The 26,200-nt window shown below is 39.7% G+C and overlaps 1 protein-coding gene across 1 annotated transcript in view; it reads left to right on the plus strand.

The window, feature by feature from the left end:
- The window catches only part of LOC103075836 (probable phospholipid-transporting ATPase FetA), a 112,991-nt gene that overhangs the window by 75,536 nt on the left and 11,255 nt on the right, over positions 1-26,200 (plus strand). Inside the window, exons 12-17 of the mRNA XM_007456019.1 lie at positions 7,131-7,327; positions 9,653-9,861; positions 11,755-11,798; positions 18,854-19,019; positions 20,848-21,036; positions 21,754-21,869. Of these exons, the coding sequence (XP_007456081.1) occupies positions 7,131-7,327; positions 9,653-9,861; positions 11,755-11,798; positions 18,854-19,019; positions 20,848-21,036; positions 21,754-21,869 (921 nt within the window). The remainder of the gene's footprint in view (positions 1-7,130; positions 7,328-9,652; positions 9,862-11,754; positions 11,799-18,853; positions 19,020-20,847; positions 21,037-21,753; positions 21,870-26,200) is intronic.

The following is a 26,200-nucleotide window of genomic DNA, read 5'->3' on the forward strand; positions in this document are numbered from 1 at the left end:
GAATTGAGAGCAGGAGTAGGATGTGGGGGTAATAATCAGGATAATTAATTTTAAAACTGCCCATGAAACAACATGGACAACACCTGGCCCTCTGTACCATCCTACCACCCCTATAGGCATACATATAGCAGTAACAAATGTATCTGACCTCTAGTCTCAAACAAGAGAACTGCTTTCCGAAGAAATTTAACAATCTATCTGCAGAGGGGTAGGGCTTCTAATGTGGCTGTCATCACTTCAGAGTAAAACCCACTTTATTTTAAATTTGGGGGACTCAAGTTTGCCGGCAAGCTCCTCGTGTACTCTAGGGTAAAACCAGTGAAAGAACACATTCTGCCTACCTACACAGAACTCGTGGTTCCATCTTCCCATCCAGGGGAGTGGTCTGCTCGAGAAACAAAATTAACCTAAGGAAATAAAACCAACCTATAATGATGAAACTCTTTTACTCCTGTTTTTAAGTGAACTGGAAGGAAACCAGGAGCACAAAAGAGGAGGATGAGGATGAACAAATAGAATAACTGACTCTGGAAAAAACAGATTATAATTCAGGGAAGAGAAAAGAAAAGAACTTTCAAAAGAATTTTCCTAGTATTCTTAGAAGAAGCAATTGCACAAATAAAATAAGAATAGGCTAAAATTTTTTGTGGGGGGGCCACGCCACAGCTTGTGGGATCTTAGTTGCCCAACCAGGGATCCACTCTAGGCCCTCAGCAGTAAAAGCACAGAGTCTTAACCACTGGACCGCCAGGGAATTCCCTAAATTTTTTTTTTTTTAATGAAAGAATAAAAAAGGCAATCTAAGAATAACAAAAAGAATTTTGGAAAGTAAAAATTACTGAAATTAAAAAGCCAATAGAAGGGCTGAAATAAAGAGTCAAAGAATACTACTAGACCATAAAACCAAAAGTCAAAGAGATAAATACATTTTTTTAATGGAGGACCAAACCAAGAGCCCCCACACGATCTCCCAGGAGTATCAGAAAGAGAAAATGGAGGGGGCAATATTGTCAAAGAAATAATAGAAGAATATTTCCTAGAATTGAAGAAGGATATGAATTTCAGATTTAAAGCATCCATTAAACATCATGAAATTCTAGAACGCCAATGGTGTATAGAAGTCCCTTAACTTTTTCATAGGGATAAGAATAAGATACCAACAAAAAATGAGAATTAGATTGGCATCAGATTTCTCACCAACACTACTGGGCCCTAGATACCAATAGGGTCATACCTTCAAAGTTCTTAGTGAAAATTACTTTGACCTAGAAATCTATACCCAAGTAAAGTACAAATCAAGTGAGAGAGCAAACTTGTTCCTATCATGGGACCTTTACCCTTGCTGGCTTGCTTCTTTTTCAGTATTCAGTGTCACCTTTTCAGAGAAGCCTTCTCTGCCACCCTATCTGAAGTGGCCACCTCCATTAAGACCTTTTTTATTGTATTAACTTGTTTTATTTTCCTCACAGCATTTAGCACTAGTTAATTTGTATTTTTCCTTTTCTTAACATTATCTGTTTTCCTCATATCTCCACAGGATTACAAACTCTCTGAGAGTTAAGGCATTGTCTTTTATCACCACTGTATCCCAGCCCCTAGAATTATGTTTGACACATAATAGGAGCCTCATTATTATGTTGTTGAGTTATGTGTGTTGAGTTAGTGAAAAAAAATAAGTTACTATTATGTGTTGAGTTAGTGAAAAAAGTGAATGAATACCTGAGCTACCAAATTATGAGCCTCTAAGGTAGAAATTATGCCATATTCATCTCTATATTCTTGGGAGTGCCTTGCACAAAATGGTTCTCAGGAAATATCTTTTGAATGGTTATTAAATGAAGAAATGTTCTTGAATTAGCTATGTTCTTAACAGCTCAGCAGTTTTGTTTATGTGGTATTTTTGCCAAGACATTGTCAGTGTAGTTAGGTATAATGCATTGTCATTTCTCAAAGCTGAAGCAGAAATCCTTCCTGATTTAAACACTTCATTTTTTCCCATTTTTGGAAATGGTTCTTAGGGGAAAATCTGACAGACACAGGAAGCATGTTTAGTAAAACTCCTTCCTGATAAGCCCACAGGGGAGCTGGAGTTTGGTCCTTTCCACCTCCCCAGATCTCCCCAGAGCTCACAATGACAATGCTTTGTGAACCCTAGTCTCTTAAGTAGGACGTATTTGTGGGGCACAGTGCTTGAAATTTGAATGATGCCAGAAATCCAGGATATACTTCTTGGGTAAGGCACAATGAAAAGCACAGAGGTGAAGGGCCAAAGGACCAAGGAGTACTCTCTTTTTGCAGACTGCCTGTGACGCCTGGGAGCTCCACTGTGACCAGCAATGGCCTTAGTTCTTGACAAAACTGAGCATCTCTTTCAGCCTTTACTGGAACCACTCTTTGCACACAGGTCTTCTTGGGTCTGACTGGCTCTTGTAATAAACAAGTAACATCTGGGGTTTGAAGCAAAAACCAATTTCTTGTTTCTTTCTTCCCATAGAAAGGAAGCAAAGTGAAGCTTTAGGCTAAGTACCAATAAACTCCATCACGACATAAATGTTTCTTAAGAAAGAGAACATCTGCAAGGGTTTAGAAAGCCTCAGGATGGCAGGAAAAGCTCTAGGAATGAGGAAAGAGCAGACTGTGTCCTGCCCCTGCAGGCCTCTCTGAAGGGGAAGAGGCCCTGCTCTCAGGGTCTTGGTCCGATAAAGCCGACTTCCTTTCTGCTGGCGCAGCCTGAACAGAAAGGGACTTCCCTGGTGGTGCAGTGGTTAAGAATCCGCCTGCCAATGCAGGGGACACGGGTTCGAGCCCTGGTCCGGGAGGATCCCACATGCCGCGGAGCAACTAAGCCCGTGCACCACAACTACCGAAGCCTGCGCACCTAGAGCCCATGCTCCACAACGAGAGAAGCCACCGCAATGAGAAGCCCACGCACCGCAACAAAGAGTAGCCCCAGCTCGCCGCAACTAGAGAAAGCCTGCAGGCAGCAACAAAGACCCAACGCAGGGGCTTCCTTGGTGGCGCGGTGGTTGGGAGTCCGCCTGCCGATGCAGGGAACGCGGGTTCGTGCCCCGGTCCGGGAGGATCCCGCATGCCGCGGAGCGGCTGGGCCTGTGAGCCATGGCCGCTGGGCCTGCGCGTCCGGAGCCTGTACTCCGCAACGGGAGAGGCCACAGCAGTGAGAGGCCCACGTACCGCAGAAGACCCAACACAGCCAAAAATTAATTAATTAATTAATTAAATTTAAAAAAACATCTAAACAGAAAGATCTGGTTCTGGAGGACTCAGTCTAACAATGGAGGGATGGCACAGCACTGGAAATGACTGATGGGTAATTCTCAATTATCCAGGCAAGAGGTATGAAGCAGAAAGGGTGTTGAAGTTCACTCAGTTATTTTCTCCCACAGCTTCAGAGGGTATCAAATTATTTATTCTAATAATTTATAATAAACAAATAGATTATAAATAAATTTATATTTATAAATAAATAATAATAGTTTATTATAATCATTTTACCTTCCCCACTTTTTCCCACTAGAGCTGATGGAGTCAGGCCTGGAGAAGTGGCAGGTAGAAGAATATGGTCTCAGATTTAATATTGGCCACATAGACTGTCCAAAAGGGAAGCACAGCCAGTAGAACTCATCACTGAAGTTTAATCTGAACCATGAGGATAAGCCATGCTTTCACATGACCCATTAAAGAGAAGCATAAGGAGGGAGGAGTAAGATTAAGAAGGGTTTTATGGCCCCGAAGAAACCTTCATCACAAAGAGCGGAACTACTCTGTATGAATCTGCATTAGGCTAGGAATGAAAGCAGATTTTATTCTTTTTTATCTTGATCCTCCTGTTTTGTTCTCCTCCATCCCTTATTCAACCCTCAGATCTCAAATACTGAATGATATTAAGGATTTATTATTAACTTTTTAAGTGATAAAGGTATTGTGATTATGTGTTTAAATAAGATCCTTTAAAGAGATATATTAAACTGTTTGCAAATAAAATTATATAATGTGAGACGTTTGCTTAAAATAAAAGGGTGGACAGGGGAAGAGGAGGTTTGGAATAAAATATAACTGGCCACGAATTGATAATTGGTGAAGCTGAGTGATGGGCACATAGGGGTTCATTATAGTATTTATATACATTAATATGTGTTTGAAATTTTTCATAATAAGGATTTTTAAATCTCATTTTCTGAGAATGGTCCCAGTTAGATCTTCTCCTCCTGCCTTCATACTCTTGTCTCCAAAGACTTTCTATCAGTGACTCAAAGATGAGACCTAAAATTTTCTAGCACTGGGGTTGGGTTGCTTTGAGCAATTCACACCTTGTGATAAAGGGCACAGGTTTGAAGACCCCTGAGTAGACTTAGAAGTTGTTCACAATAACATCATACGTGTCTTCTCTACAGGTATGTGGGCATATGACACTGGTGGAATGTAAAATTGTACAGCCACTTTGGAAAGCATTTGGCAGTTTTTTGGAGAGTTGGGCATTTGTCTCAAATGACAGGATTTCCTTCTTTTCATGGCTGAATAATGTTCCATTGTAGTGTGTGTGTGTGTGTGTGTGTGTGTGTGTGTGTGTGTCACATTTTCTTTATCCATTCATCTGTTGATAGACACTTAGGTTATTTCCCTGTCTTGGCTATTGTAAATAATGCTGCAGTGAACATGGGGGTGGAGATATCTCTTTAAGAGAGTCATTTAATTTCCTTTGGACATATATCCAGAAGGGGATTATATAGTAGTTCTATTTTTAATTTTCTGAGGAACCTCCATGTTGTTTTCCAAAGTAGCTGTACCAATTTACATTCCCACCAAGAGTATCACATGATGATTAGTGATGTTGAGTATCTTTTCATGTACTTATTGGCCATTTGAATATCTTCCTTGGAAAAATGTCTGTTCAAGACCTTTTCCCATTTTTTAATTGAATTTTTTTTTTTTGCTATTGAGTTATTTCCTTATATATTTTGGATATTAACTCCTTATCAGATATGTGGTTTGCAAATATCTTCTCCCGTTCCACTGATTGCCTTTCTATCTCGTTGATTGTTTCTTCTGCCGTACAAAAGCTTTTTAGTTTGATGTAATCCCACTTGTTTATTTGTGCTTTTGTTGCTTGTGCTTTGGGTGTCATATCTATAAAGTCATTGCCAAGACGGCTGTCAAGGAACTTTTTCTCTATGTTTCTATGTTTTCTTCTAGGAGTTTTATGATTTCAGGTTTTACACTTAAGTCTTTAATTCATATCAAGTTAATTTTTTTTTTTTTTTTTTTTTTTTTTTTTCCGTTGCGGAGCACAGGCTCTGGACGTGCAGGCTCAGCGGCCATGGTTCACAGGCCCAGCCACTCCATGGCATGTGGGATCTTCCCAGACCAGGGCACAAACCCGTGTCCCCTGCATTGGCAGGCGGACTCTCAACCGCTGCGCCACCAGGGAAGCCCCATATCAAGTTAATTTTTGTGAGTGGTATAAGATAGGGGTCCAGTTTCATTATTTTGCATGTGAATATCAAGTTTTCCCAAAACCATTTGCCTCCCTTGTCAAATATTAGTTGACCATATATGCATGGGTTTATTTCTGGGCTCACACTTCGGTTGCATTGGTCTATATGTCTGTTTTTATACCAGTACCATACTGTTTTGATTACTATAGCTTTGTAATATAGTTTGAAATCAGGAAATGAGATGCACCCACCTTGCTTCTTTCTCAAGACTGCTTTGGCTGTTTGAGATCTTTCAAGTTTTAGGATTTTTTTTCTATTTCTATAAAAAATGCCATTGAAATCTTGATAGGGATTGCATTGACTTTATAGATAGCATGGGTAGTATAGACATTTTAACATTGCTTATCTCTTCCAATCCATGAGTATAAGATATCTTTCCATTTACTTGTCTTCTTCAGTTTCTTTCATTAATGTCTAAATCCTACTTGATTATGGTGTGTGACCCTTTTAATATGCTGTTGAATTTGGTTTGCTATTGAGAAATTTTGTATTCATCAGGGGTATTGGCCTGTAGTTTTCTTTTCTTATAGTGTCCTTCTCTGGCTTTGGTACCAGAGTAATGCTGGCTTTGTAAAATGAGTTCAGGATTATTATCCCCTCCTCCCCAAAGTTCTTTTCTAAACATAGTTCTCAAATCTGTCTTCTTTCTTTGCATCCTTTCCCCTCCATGCCCTTTTCTCTCAACCTAATGACAAGAAAGTTGAGGTTATCTAGAACAATAATCTTGGTTTGGTAAAAAGGTGCCATCTTTAAACTGAACATTGCCTCCAGGCTGATTCATTTTATTCAGCTGAAAAGAATTATTGGGCCTTGTTTGCTTAAGATTTCAATCTTGTCTCTTTTTTCCTCTTTGGTATCTAAAAGTAATAGGCTTTTCCAGTCCTTTGATGACCCAGATTTCACACTATTCCTTTTCATTTCTGCTTAAAATTGGCCAGTTATTCCCCTATTTCAACTCTTTTGTTAAAGTCAGCCAACACACACTAATATTCTAATTCTAACTATTTCCCTTAGAGCTCTAGCCTCAGTAGGCACATGGTCTGTCTTCCAGTTTTACCATATTTTTTACTGTAAACATGATTGCCATATTGTCAGCCTTTTATATCCATTTCCTTACCACCCACCCACCCCCAGCTGCTAAGCCAATGCCACACATTTTAGATTTTTTTTAAAGCAGAACCTCACTTCAGTAATGGAGTAATTAAGAGATTGGGTTCTGGAACTAGTTCAAGACCTGTCTATCCTAGTTAGTAGCCAAATGACTTTAGGCAAAATACTTTTCCATTCTTAATATCAAGTTTCTTGTCTGTTATTAAACGAAGGGTATTATAAATATTAAATTAAATAATACAGGTAGAGTACTTGGCACAGTTATTGGCACTTAATTAATATTTAATATATTTTAGTTACTATTATCTCCTGTCAAAATCCCAAGGATGGCTCCTGCTGGGCTTTCTTCTCTGTCCTGTGTACTACTGCCTAGAGACTGTGAGCCTCAGGGCACCCCTGCCCTCCAAGAAAAGCGAGAAGCTTTGTTGAGAGATAGGCTCCAAATGGTAGAACTGAAGCAGCACGTCTTGGATGAAATGTTAACTTAATTCTTCTTTTGATTTCTAGATTTTTCTGTTTTTAGGCAGCATGTGTTTTGTCCTAGCAGTTGGTCATTGCATTTGGGAAAACAAGAAAGGCTACTACTTCCAGGATTTTCTGCCGTGGAAAGAATATGTCTCTTCATCAGCTGTCTCTGCCATCCTTATATTCTGGTCCTACTTCATTATTCTCAACACCGTGGTGCCTATTTCCCTCTACGTCAGGTAGGCTTCTTTGACCACTGAGGGACAAGCTGACTTCATACTTCCTACTTAATTCCCCAACTAGACTGTGAACTTTCAGAAAGCATAGATTCTGTGCTCTTTAACCCTTTACTTTGCACAGTGCCTGGTGCACAAAACACTCTGAGACATATCTAGAGACTGCATAAATGTTTTCTATATTCAGAATACCATCCTAGATACTATGTGGGTTATACAAAAGAAAATTATCCCAACCCTCAAATAGTTTATAATGTACATGACTAAGAAAAACAAACACATGAAATAATTAGAAAAAAATGCACACAAATTTGGTGATGCTAAAGCACAATCTAGGCAACCCCTAGTTTATCAGTGAGACAGATTCCATTCATTTGTAAATCAGTTAATTCAGAACTCAGAATGAGTTTTCCCACAGAAACAATGTGGCAAATGGTAGATAGGTGTAATTGTGACTTAAGTTCTGGTTCCTAAAAGTTGGAGAAGATGAAGGATGTTTCCTTCCCCTTTTCATGAGCACCTTGAACAAAAATTTGAAATATAGGTAAAATAAGTCTTTACTGTACTCTGATCTCCTTTTTCTATTTTCAACATTCCCTTTCACATACACACACACAAACACATTTTTTGCATCCTTCTTTTCAAGTTTCCTAAATCCTGCACTGTGGCATCCCAACCCCAAAAGCACCCAATATAACTAAATTATCTTACTAATTTAATAAATATTGAACACCTACTATGTGCCAAGCACTATATTAGGTGCCAGAGAAAGAAACATGAATAATAAGACAACACTTCCTCTAGATAAACTTACAACATAGACATGGAAACAGATACTTAAGTAAATAATTAAGGTACAATATGAAGAATGATGTAATAGAAATGTATATGTGAATGCTATGGGAGCCTAGAAAAGGAATAGGTTGGTTCTGCCTGTAGAGGCTTAGGATTTACACAAAAAAGTAATAATCAAACTGATATTTGAGAAAAGAGTAGAATTTACCAAGCAGAAAATAGGAAAAGAATATTACAAGCAGAAAGACCAGTATGTACAAAGGTTTGGAGGTTTTTAAAAGCTTGATCTGGTCGTAGAACAGTGAGTAGCCTAGACTAAGGTATTGGATGGTAATTTAGGATTAGATTCAGGAGAGCCTTGAATGCCAGGCCAAGGAGTTTGGGTTTTATCCTAAAAGCAGCAGAGATCTTTCTAAGGAAAGAAATAATATCATTAAATGTCTGGGTTTAGAGAGATTGCTATGGTGACTGGTATGGTGAAGGAAGGGAGAGGTCAAGACTCAACACATGAGGACTAATAAAGTCAATAATGTGGGCCTGAGCACCTCTTCCCTCACCTCAAACAAAAAATCCATGTTGCTCAATGCAGTTGTCTCAGACAGGGATTACTAATGAAGCAGTCTAAACTACCACAAACTAAATATGAATGATGATAGGAAGGAAGCCGTTTAAAAGTCTTCACTGTTTTAAAATGAAGATGCTTGTTAACCATAAAGAATCTATATGCATGTTATTTGGAACAGAAGTGGAATGTGAAAAACACAACTGGGAAAACTCGGATAACATGAAGAGGAGGGCTTCCCTGGTGGCGCAGCGGTTGAGAGTCCGCCTGCCGATGTGGGGAACACGGGTTCGTGCCCCAGTCTGGGAGGATCCCACATGCTGCGGAGCGGCTGCGCCTGTGAGCCATGGCCGCTGAGCCTGCGCGTCTGGAGCCTATGCTCCGCAACGGGAGAGGCCACAACAGTGAGAGGGCCGCGTACCGCAAAAAAAAAAAATGAAGAGGAGGCTATTCTAGGGAAAAGCTACCGCACAGGCAGGCTGGATCTGCCTAGAAATTTATCAGAGGGTCAGCTCCTATAAGCTGTTTCTGAGTCTCACAGATCTTTCCCTTCTGAAACAAAGTGCTATTTCAAGTCTGAAGTTTCTCTCTCTTCCCCACCAATGAGTTTACATGACGGCAGCAATAACTCTGATTAAGCGTAGGCTACGTTTTATAAATTAGCTCTTAACTCTGGCAGGCCTTGCATTATTGCAGAATTTCAAAACTTTTGGAAGAAAGGCTGTAAAGGGAGTATGCCTCAGCAAAGTTAATCAGTATGTCTGGTAATCAAGTAAAGCCTTGAGTGATAATGGTCAAAGTCAGAATTACAATGGGTTGGCTTGTACGAAGGGTCCTTCAAGATTGTAGGTTCCCAAGGAAGATATTCTGGTTTTCATTTCTACCACCGGACTGGTAGGAAGGAAACCAGGATGATGAATTTGCTTGCCCTGCTTTGACTCAGGACCCTTCTTTTCTTGCTTTCTCCTTAGTGTTGAGATAATAAGATTGGGCAACAGTTTCTATATCAACTGGGATCGGAGGATGTTTTATGAACTAAAGAACACACCAGCACGGGCTTGTACCACCACCCTTAACGAGGAGCTCGGCCAGGTCAAATACGTGTTCTCCGACAAAACAGGGACCCTGACTCAGAATATCATGATTTTCAACAAGTGTTCTATTAATGGGAAATTCTATGGTATGCATATTTTTCTGCTTTCCCTGAGTCTTGGGGAAATATTACTTTGCAGATTGTTCTCAAGAATGATCTATCTCTAAATCTATATGCCTCTAAATTCACATTTACTTCTTATTCTCACAACCTGCCCTGTTCACTAAGCAAAGCTCACCTAGCCCATTCAGTTCTAACCAAAAGCATTTATTTAGCACCTTTTAGATGCAATCCATTGTGTTGGATGTTGAAAATATGAAGATGTATAAGAATTAATCTCCATCCTCAAGGAATTCCCAATGTCTGGGGAATGTTAGTTACTCTCACATTAAATCAGATGGTGCAACCAGCATATTTCTGAAGCTGCTATTCTCCTGATTCCCCCTCAGACCAATAAACACTCTAGAAAGAAGCCATCAAAGGGTATTCAGAGTTTGATGTGTCTCCCATGCCCAGTTATTCATTTATTTCCTGCCTTAGGCATAAGCTTGTTTTTGTGATAGTGTTAAGTCCTTATATGTGTGAACATTCATGCCCACTGCACTAACTAGCTAAGGAAGGCAATCACATCTAAAAAGATAGACCACATGGGGTGTTTATCTGGGATTATGAAAAAGCTTTGAAACTAGGAAGATGTGATAGTTGCAAAACATTGTGAATGCACTAAATGCCCCTGTATTGTACACTTTAAAATGGTTACTTGTATGTTATATGAATTTCACCTGAATTAAAAAATTTTTAAGTTAAATTTTAAAAATAAAAAAATTAAAGTTAAAAATTAAAAAAAAGCTAGAGCACTCTAATATTTTCTATTACTCCTGCCAAACAACTTTTCACACGTATAAACTCTGAAAGCTTATTTTTGGATGGTTGATTTGGGTGAGGATCTTAATTTTCTTACTCATTGTATGACCTGACCATATACTGGGTAAGGGTAAGGATAAGGTTGAAAAGGGTCATGGGTGTTTCTACACTTGGCATCAGACTGTCTTCCACCCCCATTCTGTCTATGCTGTCTACTGGCCAAGAATCCTAAACATTCCAGCACTACTTTCACATATCCTCTAGGTAACTTTTCTGATTGAAAGCCTTCTGGAGGTACGAAGTCTCTCATAAATGACTAGCCTCCAGCCTCAACTCACTCACACTTAAGGAGAAGAATTGCACCCCAAGCAGCATTATTCTTACCATCGGCTTGAGGAAAGGAGCTCATAGGGCATTGAGAGCTAGGTGGCCTGAGGGGATTCGAGGAGCTCAACTGCAAGTCTAGGATGATAGAATCAGAAGAAATAAGCTTTTAAAAATCCTCCTTTAAATTACCACATGACCCAATAATTCTATTCCAAGGTATATAGCAAAAAAAAAAAAAAGAAAACAGATATTCAAACAGATAGATGTATGCCAGTGTTCATTGCAGCATTATTCACCATAGCCCAAAGGTAGAAACAACCCATGTGTCCATCAACAGATGAATGGGTAAACTAACTGTGATATATCCATGTAATGGAATACTCAGACATAAAAAATAATGAAGTTCTGACACATGCTACAACATGGATGGTTCTTGAAAACATTATGCTAAGTGAAATACACCAGACACAATAGGAAATATTGTATCATTCTACTTATATGAAATATCTAGAATAGGCAAATTCATAGAGACAGAAAGCAGATTAGAGGTTACCAGGGGCTGGGAATAGGGAAGAGTAAAGAGTTTTTGTTTAGGATGCTGAAAAAGTTTAGGAAATATATAATGGTGATGATTGTACAACATTGTGAATGATATTAATGCCACTGAATTGTTCACTAACAATGGTTAAAATGAAAAATTTTATGTTATACATATTTTACCACAATAAAAAAATGTAAACCCTTCTTTAAAACCCTTGCCAAATGTGTATTCTATTTACTTACCAACAGGTGTTGTCTATGACAAGAATGGACAGAGGGTAGAAGTCTCGGAGGTGAGTGATTACCGCGCCCTGTGAAATGCATGTGGGACCTGAGTAAGACTGCACCGCACAGCAGCATCTTTAACACAGATTGGGATTCCCTTAGCCCCTGAAATATTACAGCTGTTATTGGCCCCATAATATCAGAAAGTATTATATAAATGGACTCTGTTTATTTGAGGGTATTTGGGTTTGTATTTTAAAATGAAAATAGCTTATTATAAGAAGGTGATTATATATAAATAATATATAAATTTTTTTAAAGTAAGGAATGTCTGAAGAAACCAGCAAAGGGATGAATCCTTGAGCTCATAAAAATGATCTAGGAGAGCAAATGAATAGTGGTTTAAGATACTTTTTCGGAAGACATTACATTACTTGAGAATAAATTCTAGTTCTACTTATGAATATTATTTGTTTTCTGAATAGTGCTATTAAAATTTCTTTTAAACACAAATTAATTAATTAAAAATGAAAACAGCTTTATTGGCTTTTTCTATTTAAAAAATAATCTGTGCTCATGATAAAAAAAAATTCAAACAATATAGAAATGTATGAAGAAGAAAATTAAAATCATTCAGTCCCATGTAGATAACCAATGTAAAATCTGGGAATATTTATCCTTTCAGATGTTTTTCATATGTATATATACACACATATACACCTAGGTCTAGTAGGTAAGTAGGTATGTAGGAAGGAAGGATGGATGGATGGATGGTAGCATGCATGATATTTTCAGCCTCCTTTTATTCACTTGACACTATATTGTGGCCCTCCTTCCATGTCAGTATATTTAGGACTACATCATCATTTTGAAAGGCTGTCATAGCCAATTACATTGATGTATCTTAATTGATTTAGCCAATCCCCTATTTTTATTCTGTTGTCTTTTGCTATTATAAATAGCATTATGATAAGCATCCAGGTACATACATTTTTGTCTCCTCTTCTGAAAATTATTTCCTTAGAATAAATTCCTGAAAGTAAAATTAGTTGGTCAAAGGGTGGCTAGATTTTTAATGCACTTAATAGTGCCATACTGCTCTCTGGATAGACTGCATCAATTTATAATCCCACCAAAAAATATGAGAATTCCTCTTTTCCCATACTGTATCCTTGTCCGTACTGGGTATTAATATTTCAATCTTTAGAAATTTAATTGTGAAAATCATATCTCATTTAATTTACCTTTCTTTGATTACTAATCAGATTAAATCATTTTATGTGCTTATTTTCCTTCCTCTTCCCAATCACTTTATTGCCCATTTATACTTCTTTTGTGAATTGCCTGTTCAAATTCTTTGTCCTTTTTTTCTTATTTCAAGGGGCTCCTTATATAGTAAAAATACCAACTTTTCCTTCGTCTGGCACATATGTTACAATTATTTTTTTCCATTTTTGTCTTTTGGCTTTTGTTTAAAGTTTTTTGTTTAGAAGTTTTTAATTTATGTAATTAATTCTATCAGTCTTTTTCCTTTATAGCTTCAGGATTTATGACATACTCAATAGTCCACACAGTTGTAAGAGTATTTTCCTTTTCATTCTTCCTGTCTCTGGCTGGTCCAATTTTACTGTTTTTTCCAGTATTGGATCTCAACTTTTGTTTATGGGTTTGATTTTAAGCTTCCCTTCATAGGGCTTCTTCCATTACATTCAGGATACTACTCACCATATCGCTTTCCTACTAGAACCAATTCCAAACCTTTAGCCATTTGACTTACGTACTAAACAGGTAACTCCAGCTCCCAACTAGTGCCTCACCCTTATCCATCCAGAGAGATTGGAAATGGGAAATAAAATCAGTATTTGCCTTAAATCCTCTTCCAGGGACTCTGCTAATGACCTTGGCAATATAAACAAAGTTATAGCTTCTAGGGAGTAAATTGTTACCTTGGAGTTACCTTTCTCTTCCTTCTCCTTTTGCTACTGATTGACCATAACACATTTTCCTCTGGATCCCTGGAATCTTTGTTCTCTTGTAAGCAAACACCCACAGCCTTATCTTTTCATAAAAATGCTTTCTTCTCTCTACCTTGATTGAAAGATGACTTTCCCAGAGGATATCCCTTTTCCTCCATCTCTCGTACTCCGCATACCAAAAGTCCAAAGGTATTGTCCTCATTATCCTGTGCCACTTTTCTTTTTTTTTTTTTTTTTTGGCTGCCTTGGGGCTTCATTGCTGCGCATGGGCTTTCTCTAGTTGCAGCGAGCGGGGGCTACTCTTTGTTGCAGTGCATGGGCTTCTCATTGTGGTAGCTTCTCTTGTTGCAGAGCACGGGTTCTAGGACCACAGGCTTCAGTAATTGTGGCACATGGGCTCAGTAGTTGTGGCTCACGGGCTCTAGAGCACAGGGTCAGTAGTTGTGGTGCACGGGCTTAGTTGCTCCGCGGCATGTGGGATCTTCCCGGACCAGGGCTTGAACCCGTGTCCCCTGCATTGGCAGGCAGATTCTTAACCACTGTGCCACCAGGGAAGCCCATCCTGTGCCACTTTTAAACTATTACTTTTTCTCCCTCATATAATCTTTCTTCCTGTGATGCTTATGACTTCTAGCTATATTCCTTTTTCTTCTTGTCATTGACATTTACAAATCTTCTGGCTTCTCCACTTCATTCACTGAGGACCTTGAAACCTTAGCTCATATTTCCCCTCTCTCCCCAATCCCTGCTATCATGTTGGGTGGTATTGGCTTATTTACGGATGATCTAGCAACATAGATGCTTTCAGATGTCTAAAATAATATATCTTCCAAATGACTTTTTGGACTCAAAAAAATCTATATCATCCATTTCTATGTTATCATGTCACCATCCAGAAGTGTACTACTCTGAAATTGTAAACTCCTTTGTCATGATCTCTGATCACAAACCTTATTTTTCCAGTTCTCTTGATTACTTGATTCCTAGTATACCTGCTTTCTTATCAAAGGAAGATTTACAAACTCTCTGTTCTCCTTTTTCTCTATCAATCCCTTGTGACTTTACTTCCTGTCCTATCTTGCCCCCCATCTGTACCCAAGATCATAAGCATCTTCAATACCTTACTAGTTCTCCCTTTTTTTTCCCCTCTCTGATCGCCCAACATATCTCAACCTTGAATTAACCAAGCCATCTACCATTCTCTGTTTCTAATCTCAGAGTGCCAAGCACTTTCTGGGGATCGCAAGCCATTACAAATTCAGAGACTCCAAACTCTTCTGGGCTTCCAGTGCCACTTGGATAATTTTTTAATCTATTTATGGTGAGCTTAATTCTTAATTTTCCATATTACCTATTCCAAAATTCACCACTCTTGGGCCTTCTACCACATCCCACTCCCTTCTCCCCAGTGTGCAGTAGATGATATTGTTTTCTAGTTTGCTGAGAAAAATCCAAACTATCAGCTAAGTACCCTTTTCTGTACAAATATCAGAACCCACCTTTACCTCCTTTCCTTCAGTCTCAAAAAAAGGTATAACTTTTTCTTTCAATTCTAATCTCTTCATATATTCCAATTCCATGCCTTTCTACTTCTTCAGGAACTTCAGTCAATCCTGTATTCTCTGTTTCTTAATATCTGAAACTTATACCATTATATGATTCTTTCCCCTCAGCTCAAATCTATCCCTTCTTTAAAAAAAAAAAAAAAAAAAAAACCACTTACTACATACATACAATGGAATATTATTCAGCAATAAAAAGAAATGAGCTATCAAGCCACGCACGCACATATACACAGAAAAGGGAAGAACTTTAAATGCATATTGCTAAGTGAAAGAAGCCAATATGAAAAGGCTGTGTACTGTATGATTCTAACTGTATGACATTCTGGAAAAGGTAGTGGTTGCCAGGGGTTTGGGGAGATTTTTAGGGCAGTGAATCTATTCTGTGTGATACTGTCATGGTGAATTCATTACATTATGCATTTGTCAAAAACCACAGAATTGTACAAAGCAGAGTGAACTCTAGTGTAAACTATGGACTTCAGTTAATAATAATGTATCAATATTGGTTCATCAATTGTAACAGATGTACCATACTAATGTAAGGTGAAAATAGGGGGAAATGTGGAGTCGAAAGAAGAAAGGAAATATATAGGAACTCTCTGTACTTTCTGCTCAATTTTTTTTTATGAACGTAAGACTGCTCTTAAAAATATAGTATTAAGTTAAAATAAATGTGTTAAAGTAACCCTTAGCCCATTAACCAGAGGTAACCACTACTAATAAATGTTTATATCTTATTTTATTCATTTTTTAAAGCAGTTAGAACTTTTCCTTCATCCTGCATTACCCTCTGACTCCATCAGTCAGTCCAAAATGTTGATTATCAACCATATGTCAGACTCTGAATAAATGTTAAAGGTTCAAGGAAAACAAAGGAAATTTTTTCCCTACCTTCAGAGTTGGCAGACTAGAGGAAAAGTGTATAAGGAAATAGACAATTACAGCAGTCTTTATAACTCCTCACCTTTCATTCATTCCTCATTCTACCCTATATAATTAGAGTCTGTCCTATCATTGTCCACTGAAACTAGCCAAGGTCACTAATGACTACCTTGTTGTTAAGTCCTTACCCAATTTCTCTGCAGATTTTAACACTTAAAACTCCACTTTTGGTCTTCCCTGGTGGCGCAGTGGTTGAGAGTCCACCTGCCGATGCAGGGGACACGGGTTCATGCCCCGGTCCGGGAAGATCCCACATGCCGCGGAGCGGCTGGGCCCGTGAGCCATGGCCGCTGAGCCTGCGCATCCGGAGCCTGTGCTCTGCAACGGGAGAGGCCACAACAGTGAGAGGCCCGCGTAACGCAAAAAAAAACAAAAACAAAAAACAAAAAACTCCACTTTTTATTAAAGCTCTCTTGTCCCTTGGCTTCTGTTAAGTAACTCTCTTCTTGTTCTTTCTTCCTGTATGATTGTTTTTCTCATCTTCTTGGCCATAGGTACTGATGTTCCCCCAGAGCTCTATTATTGTACCTCTTTTCCATCTTTATAGTCCCGTGTTTTTACTGACTTTAACTACTGCCTACTTACTAATGACCTCCAAATCCATATATCCAAGAACCTTTTTTAGCTCCTTCCCCATCCATGACCAAAGCTAAAGATATCCTATAACTATCTATAGCTATGTCACAGGATCTCAAAGAGTTTCCTCAATTGCCTCCTCTACCCTCCATTCTGAATTCGTTTCTTCTCATCTGATACCCCCGGTTTCCATCCTTTAGTCTAGTACCTGGATTTGCCACTCAGTCTTATTCAACTGGGTGTTTAACTTTCAGTTGCAGAGTAATTCATGAATACTGCCCCTCAGATCATGCTGTACTGGAGCTCCAAGCCAGCCCTGCCTCAGTCCTGTACCCAGCCAGGTCCAGTGTTCTCAAACATTACTTGTCTGGAAGGGGAGATTAGAAACTAGCTCAGATCTCTTACCTGAGCTTCAAAACTATATATGCCTGCTTTCATTATTACCTTTATGTCCTTCAGGTATCGCCAGGTCAGTCTGTCAAAAATCTCCTCCTGCTGGGTGTCCTATCTCAGTGAATGGTCTTACCATCTATCCCAATTAGGATACATAAAATTATTCTTAACTGTTTCTCTCTTTCACTTGTCATATCCATGTCATACAATTCTATATTTTCAAATCATACCCTTAATTTAGTAGTTATTGTCATTACTTCATCATTTCTCTTGTGAATTACTGAACGGCTTTCTAACTGGTCTCCTTGCTTTTCGTCTTGCTACTTCCAATATATTCTCCATGCTGCTACCAGAGGACTATATGATCATATGACTTTCAGCAGAAAATTGTTATGGTTCCCTATTGCATACAAGATGGTAATGCAGGATCTGCTTCATATCTACCTCTCCAACTTCTCTCACATCACTCACCAGCTTCTAAGTTTCAAAGAATGTACCAGTACAAGAGCCCAGTTATAGAAGAGCCTCAGAGGATGCTATATAATGAGTTACCTTAAATTACTAAACCCACAAACTTCCCAGAGCTCACAAGTCTTGGTTGGCCAGGTCTAGGACTTGGCTCTGGACCTGACCATACTTCCTCACTATCATGACAAAACTCCCTCTAGATGGGTTATAGAAAAGAGCCAGTATAGCCCACTACAAACTTCCGTTTCCCCAACATAGCACCAAGCAGCGCAATTGTGTCTGTACTTGACACATTGGGGCCCAGCCCAGGTAGCACCACAACTACAATGAACTGGTGAAATATCCTTGAGAGTTCTGATATGGGCTGGAGAAATCTGTTAATAACACCGCACTCCAGGGTGGGCATAAGAGAGTCTCAGGACCAAATTGAGCCAGAAAAGAATGTTTACCCCAGGTGCCTACCAGCAGCCTACCTGACTTGAAGAACGTTAGTCAACATCTAAAGGAGCCAAGCTCATAGCCAGGAAAATGGTAGTGAATATTAATATTAGGTCCACAGATTGAGGCATGGTCAATAACCTTGAGGACCAGAGGCAGGAAGGAATCAGGTATGCTGAATCAGGTATGCAAAATGGTATAAAATTAAGTCTGTGAACAAGAAGTCTGTACTGAAGCTTCCTTGTTATACAGCCTTGCCTCTGTCTTGCGATATTCCTCTCTAGCCCCCTTGTGGGGTAAAATAGGGATAGTGCAACACAGTGATGTCATTGTACCTAGCTCCCTTCCCAGTTCCCAAAATCAGGCAGAGGACAGCCAGAGACAAGACTTTTTCCAGAAACCATTTACTAATAGGGAACAGTTACTCTCTCATGTCCTCAGGTTTGATTTATCATGGATTTGGGACTTGGGAGAATAGAGGCTGAAGATGGCCACTAATCATTCAGGATAGCTGGAGTAGAAGGAGGGCAAGAAGGGTCTGCCAAGCAGTGCTAGCTTGTCTCCTGTGTGATGGATCTTCTCCAAGTGAATGGATGGACCAGGTCAGAGCTACAGAGGCTTAGAAACCAGCACAGGGTCTCTTTCACTTATCTTGCTTTTCTTTTCCCATCCTCCTAAGAGTTCTCATCACATTCCAGAAATTGCCCCCAGGTCGACCTTCTATAAAGTGTCAAGCTGCTGTTTGTTCTGGCTTCTGTGTTCCAGAAAACAGAAAAGGTCGACTTCTCCTACAACAGACTGGCTGATCCTAAGTTTTCATTTTATGACAAGACTTTGGTGGAAGCAGTGAAAAGGGGAGATCGCTGGGTACACTTGTTTTTCCTATCACTCTCATTGTGTCATACCGTGATACCAGAAGAGAAAGTAGAAGGTGAGAAGGGGCTTGAGGCCTCATGGACTGAGAATATGTCATAGAGTCTAGGCTGATTGGAGGGGGGATGGTCTGATATCGTTTGTAATGGCTTAATCTAAAGAACTTTCTAATAGGAAGAGTTGTCCAGCAAGGGAATGGATAGTCAAGATAAGTAGTGGGCTTCTAGTCACTGAATATATTCAATTAGAAAACAATGTCTTGGTCTTAAAGAAGATTCATTCATTGGATAGGGGTCAAACTTGGTGCTATCTAGCGAGCTTCGGATCTTAAGACTCTGTAATATTCTGTCACAGAGTTTATCTGATTTATTGCCAAGTACAACCCCACTACCTCTGATAAGACTTCCTGAAGGATGAGTTGAGTCATCCTCTTGTTGCTTCACAATTTAAAGGTATCCCCATATACCCTAATTTCTTTAGTAACCAAATATGACTATGTCATCCATGAATTTATCAAAATCTTTTTCAGAAATTACTGATTTTAAATTAAGAAGACTTTTTCCCTTCACAAACAAGAATTTAGGCAGCCAAGTAAATCACATCCTTTAAAGTCAATGTAGTCTTAATATAATACCACCATGAGTAACACCTTATATTTGTACATCACTTTATAATTTTACAAGTTGCTTTCATTTATATTACCTTCCACAATCTTCACAACAGCCCTCTGCAGAATATGAAAAATGATCCTAGTTTTATAGCAAAGGAAACTGAAGCTAAAAGAAATTAAGCGCTGTACAGCAGAAACTAACACAACATTGTAAAGCAACTATACCCCAATTTTTAAAAAAAGACATTGTGACGACTAAAATCCTATAGCTAAGAAAGGTATAAATGGGATAAGAACCCAAATCTCACGTCTTCTGGCCCCATGAGCTCCCACCCTTCCACAAGCCTCTCCGGGTCTGACATTCCAACAAGTTGGTATTACTTGAAGCATATTTGGACTTGTCTATGTTTACTGCCTTGAGTGACAAGGTAGGAAACACACAAGAAAGTAATCTTATTATCCCATAGACACATCTTATGTCTGACTTAAAATTATACTCCCCCACCTACCTTATTCACAAGTATAAGATTCTGATGAGGTATAACTGTTTTTAAAAATCAAATTAACCTTCAAAAGAGAAATAATCTAAAATATATCTGAGGTTACGGGGATTATTCTAAATGAGGAGTTCCAGAAATGTCTTGAGTAATATCAGATTGGAAGATTGATTCAACAGAGTAAGTCATTTACCTTCCCAGGGTGAGAGTTTCAAAGGTGACAATACTCATTCATATATATATATTTTTTTTAATTGTTTACTAAACTATCAATCTTATTACCTTATAGCAGTGTTCATCAAAGTGCAGCCAGTCCTATGCAGGAGCACTTTATGTAGGACCATATGCATGAGACTCACTCAGGAGATTTGTTAAAATTCAATTTCCTGGGCCATCCTCCCAGATTTTGTGATTCTGGATTCAGTAAGTTTGGGTGGGGCCCAGGAACCTTCATTTTTAACAATCTCCTGAGCCATCTTTACCTGCTAAAGTTGGAAAGCAACTGCCTATGTTTCGTTTGTTTGTACACATGTTCCGTGTACTTCTGTAATACTAACTCAGGTCTGTGAAATGAGTTGAGAATATTGGAAAGAATGAAAAAACTGACCTGTTCTATGCAACCTGGCCTTTTAGGGCCAGGCTTGGGTGGAAATTTTGAAGAAAGATGTCCCCTCCTGGGCTCCATCTTTATGTAAGCCACTTGGAAGACAATCTCACTTCTGGGTGGACTTCATCTGCACATATCTATGGGCTCTGGCTGCTCTCTTCTCTCCTGCCAGGTGAGCTGACTTACCAGGCTCAGTCCCCAGATGAAGGTGCCCTGGTCACTGCTGCCAGGAACTTTGGCTTTGTGTTCCGTTCCCGCACGTCTGAGACAATCATGGTAGTCGAAATGGGGGAAACCAGAATCTACCAACTACTGGCTATTTTGGACTTCAACAATGTGCGCAAGAGGATGTCTGTTATTGGTGGGTGCCCCTCCTAGTCGGCCCTCTCCCCTTATTTGTCTTTCATATACATTCACACGTTGACTTTCTCCTCTATCTACACACAAATGTTTTCTCCTGCCCACATGCCATTTCACAGGCACTCTGCCTCAAATACAAATACATAGCCATTCCCACTTTCTCTCTCATAATCCTTTGTATTTTCTCATATACACATATGTGAGCTTACTTCCATGTGCTAGGGCCCTTATTTAGTGATCCTGGGTAGTAGCTTGTCAGAACCCTCAAAGCCAAGATAAGGACAGAGAATAAACCCATAAAGCCTGAACTTGGAATAAGAAATGGGGGAAGACAATATAAAGGAAATTAATACTATCTTTCTCTCAGTTGGTTTGGGCCTCAGGCTGAAGAGGAAGAAAGTCATTTTTCATCCTTGGTCCTTATTAGGTGTGGGCCTTGGTCTGGAACTTGGACTTGAGAAGCTAAATGTGATTCTGTATCAGAGTCTTCCATAGGTGATACTGAACCCATGGAAAAACTGGTTCCAAAAGGTCCTCTCTCATTCTTACCAGCTCACCACATCACTCATCCTGTGTGACCACTCACTGAGTGCTTAGCCCCCAAAGGTGTCAGAAACAAATGTCATGGGAACAGCCTCCTGCCATCGCTCAGTGGCCCAGACAAGTTCTTGTAACAATGGACCTATATGGTTACTTTGCTTAATTTGCTTATCCTTAGTGAGGACACCTGAAGATCGTGTAATGTTATTCTGCAAGGGTGCAGACACGATCCTCTGTCAGCTACTTCATCCATCCTGTAGATGCCTCAGAGACGTGACCATGGAACATTTAGATGTAAGTGTTTAGGTTGCAGGGGAGGGAAGCTGTGGATGGCTCTGTGTATCTGGATGTGTGTCCATATATATGTCCCCATGTCAGTGTGTTTCAGTATGGGGTAGATTGGTGTCTGTGTCTCTTTAATTGATAGAAGAATAAAAACTACCTCATTCTGTGGGATTCTCACTGACCACATTGCCACCTTCTGTGTGAAGGAGTTGGGTGGCCCAGGATCCCAGGGGCATAATGAGGATTGTGTTGTGGGAGCATTTACCACAGTCAGAACAGTTCATTCTATGATTCCTGGCTCAGGAGGTCCTGTGGTCACATCTAGAATTTGCTTCAGAATAGGGCCTGCTGGACTTCCCTGGTGGCACAGTGGTTAAGAATCTGCCTGCCGGGGCTTCCCTGGTGGCGCAGTAGTTGAGAATCTGCCTGCTAATGCAGGGGACACGGGTTCGAGCCCTGGTCTGGGAGGATCCCACATGCCGTGGAGCAACTAGGCCCGTGAGCCACAACTACTGAGCCTGCGCGTCTGGAGCCTGTGCTCCACAACAAAAGAGGCTGCGATAGTGAGAGGCCCGCGCACCGCGATGAAGAGTGGCCCCCGCTTGCCACAACTAGAGAAAGCCCTCGCACAGAAACGAAGACCCAACACAGCAAAAAATAAATTAATTAATTAATAAACTCCTACCCCCAACATCTTCTTAAAAAAAAAAAAAAAAGAATCCACCTGCCAATGCACGGAACACGGGTTCAAGCCCTGGTCCGGGAGGATCCCACATGCCGTGGACCAACTAAGCCCGTGCGCCACAACTACTGAGCCTGTGCTCTAGAGCCCACGAGCCACAACTACAGAGCACGTGTGCCACAACTACTGAAGCCTGCACAACCTAGAGCCCGTGCTCCGCAACAAGAGAAGCCACCGCAATGAGAAGCCTGCGCACCACAACGAAGAGAAGCCCCCGCTCACCGCTACTAGAGAAAGCCCGCGTGCAGCAATGAAGACCCAATGCAATCAAAAATTAACTAATTAATTAATTGAAAGAATAGGGCCTGTTGGTATGGGAGGCCCCACCCCACCATCCATGATGGGAAAAGACTGCTTTTAGGGTACGGAGCAGAAGGCACCAGGCCTGGGCTGTGTAGAGGACTGTTTGACACCGTCCTATGTTATTTACAGGATTAGAATCCCCATGGGTACCCACCTACCCCACCCCACTTCCACCCTCTGGGACTTGAGATATATCAGAAAGAGAGATTGGCTTCAGTCTGCTGACATTAGAAGGGAAAACCAGATTCATGCTTGCTGGGGTTTCTACCCTTAAACCTGGATATATAAATGTCTGGGGGAATAGGACAGGGGATGTGATGGGGAAGGGGCAGATCAGAAAAATATTTTAAAGAAGAAATAGGTTGGAGAAAGTGCTATTTTATTAGGGCCATTTTGGCTTGGCCCCATGTTAACTCATAGAAGTCAGAGAGCAAATGGCCAGAAGGCACATGTGAAGATGTTCAGTGTCAGCCATCAGGGAAAAGCAAATCAAAAATCACAAGATACTACTTCACACCAGTAGGGTAGTTCAAATCGAAAAGATGACCAGACAATAATGAGCACTGCCAAGGATACAGAGAAATTGTAACCTTCATACATTGCTGGCAGGAATGTAAAATGATGCAGCCATTTTGTAAAACAGTCTGGCATTTCCTGAAAAAGTTAAGCATAGAGTTGTCATATGACCCAGCAATTCCACTCCTAGGTATATTCCCAAGAGAACTGAACATTTATATTCACACAAAAATGTGTACACTAATATTTATAGCAGCATTATTCATAATAGCAAAAAAGTAGAAACAACCCAGATCCCCATCAATGGATGAATGGATAAATAAAATATGATAAGTCTGTACAGTGAATATTATTCAGTCACAAAACGGAATGACATACTTATAAATGCTACAATGTGGATAAACCTTGAAAACATTATGCTAAGGGAAAGAAGCCAGTCACAAAAGGCCAATATTTTACGATTTCATTTATATGACATGTCCAGAATAGGCAAATCCATAGAACAGAAAGTAGATTAGTGGTTACCAGGGGCTAGAAGAAAACGGAATGGAAATGACTGCTGATGGGTACAGGGTTTCTTTCAGAGGTGATGAAAATGTTTGGGAATAAAATAATAGTGATGGTTGCACAACTTTATGAATATATGTATATTTAAAAACCGCTTAACTGTATACTTTAAAAGGGTGGATTTTATGGTACATACACTGTATCTCAAGTTTTTGAAAAAGTCATTGAAGTGTCCCACATAGGACAACTCTTATGTCTTATACTGGTTTCCGGAGGCCACAGTTTTGCTTTTTTGGTGTGTGTGTGTGTGTGTGTGTGTGTGTGTGTGTGTGTTTTGTGGGCTACTCTGAAAACTTGTCTTTTAACCTTCCAGAACTCATGAATTAGGGTATCTTCTCAATGAGCATTTCCACAGACTGTCTTCAAAGAGGGGTCATAAAACTATTTCAGATCTTTTGACCTGCTTCCAACCTTAACAGATACCCACAGAAGAGCCTAAAACACTACAATCTATTAACCACTGAGGATACACCTATAATAGTCAAGTTCCAGAAACCCACTCATGCAGAAGCACAGCTCCAAGCCCTCTAAGACAGGAATCCAGCAAACAGGTCACACAAAAACAAGCAGCAGTCATAATTTGGCCCCAGGGCCCCAGTTTGCCCACCACAAGAGAAAAAAAAAAAAACATACTAGTAAGGGATAAGTAAAAAATGTTAACACAGGCTGCTAAAGTATTTGTTGAATGGATTAAGAATCTGTCAGTGTATTGTTAAGCTTGCCAAGTCCTCTTATCAGTATCATGCAAAATCAGTTTCTACCATATCTCTTCCTTCTTTTTTTAAAAATGGCTGATGTTGGGGCTTCCCTGGTGGCGCAGTGGTTGAGAATCTGCCTGCCAATGCAGGGGACACGGGTTCAAGCCCTGGTCTGGGAAGATCCCACATGCCGCGGAGCAACTGGGCCTGTGAACCATAACTACTGAGCCTGCGCGTCTGGAGCCTTTGCTCCACAACAAGAGAGGCCGTGATAGTGAGAGGCCCGCACACTGCGATGAAGAGTGGCCCCTGCTCGCTGTAATTAGATAAAGCCCTCGCACAGAAACGAAGACCCAACACAGCCAAAGATAAAATAAATAAATTTATAAAATGGCTGATGTGTATTTTAAATTGCTGAATATATATTTATTTATTTATTTATTTATTTATTGAGGTAAAATTGGTAGATGACATTATATAAGTTTCAGGGGTACACCATTATAATTTGATTTTTGTATACACTTCAAAGTGATCACCACTTTGTCTAGTTATCACCCATCACCATACAATTGACCCCCTTCACCTATTTCACCCACCCCCACCAACCCCTTTCCTCTCTAGTAACCACCAATCTCTTCTCTGTATCTATGAGTTTGTGTTTTGTTTGTTCATGTTTGTTTTTTAGATTCCACATATAAGTGAAATCGTTTGGTGTTTGGTCTTTCTTTATCTGATTTATTTCACATAGCGTAATACCCTCAAGGTCCATCCATCTCGTCACAAATGGCAAGATTTCTACTTTTTGTGGCTGTGTAGTATTCCATTCATCAGCGGACATTTAGGTTGTTTCCATATCTTGGCTGTTGTAAATAATGCTGCAGTGAACACAGGGGTGCATGTATCTTTTTGAATTAGTGATTTCATATTCTTTGGATAAATACCCAGAAGTGGAATAGCTGGATCTGGATCATATGGTGATTCTATTTTTAATTATCAAAAAGACAAATAACAAAGGTTGGAGAGGATGTGGAGAAAAGGGAACCCTCATACACTGTTGGTGGGAATATAAACTGGTACAACCACTATGGAAAACAGTATGGAGATATTTCCTTCTTAAGAAGTCTCTTGAGATCTTCTCTCAGCCTTCTTTTTTATAGCTTCACCTGCCAACAGTACAGAGGTTTAAGAGATAGCATTCTCTGCAAATACTGCCTTATATTAATTTTACCTGATAGCTAACATGAAGTACTCAGGAGTTACACAGAGAACTAAGAACAAAATATCAAGATGATAAATTCTGTTTCTCTTTGCTCTTATAAAGCCAAAGTGAATTATTTTGAAGCTCACTATTAAGTTATTATGGGGACTTCCCTGGGAGTCCAGTAGTTAAGACTTCACCTTCACTGCAGAGGGCACATGTTTGATCCCTGGCTGGGGAGCTAAGATCCCACGTGCCGCGCACAGTGCAGCAGCAAAAAAAAAAAAAAAAAAGGGATTACGTAGAATTGTTATTT

The sequence above is a fragment of the Lipotes vexillifer genome, unplaced genomic scaffold, assembly GCF_000442215.2.
Source record: "Lipotes vexillifer unplaced genomic scaffold, Lipotes_vexillifer_v1.1 scaffold920, whole genome shotgun sequence".
NCBI lineage: Eukaryota > Metazoa > Chordata > Mammalia > Artiodactyla > Lipotidae > Lipotes > Lipotes vexillifer.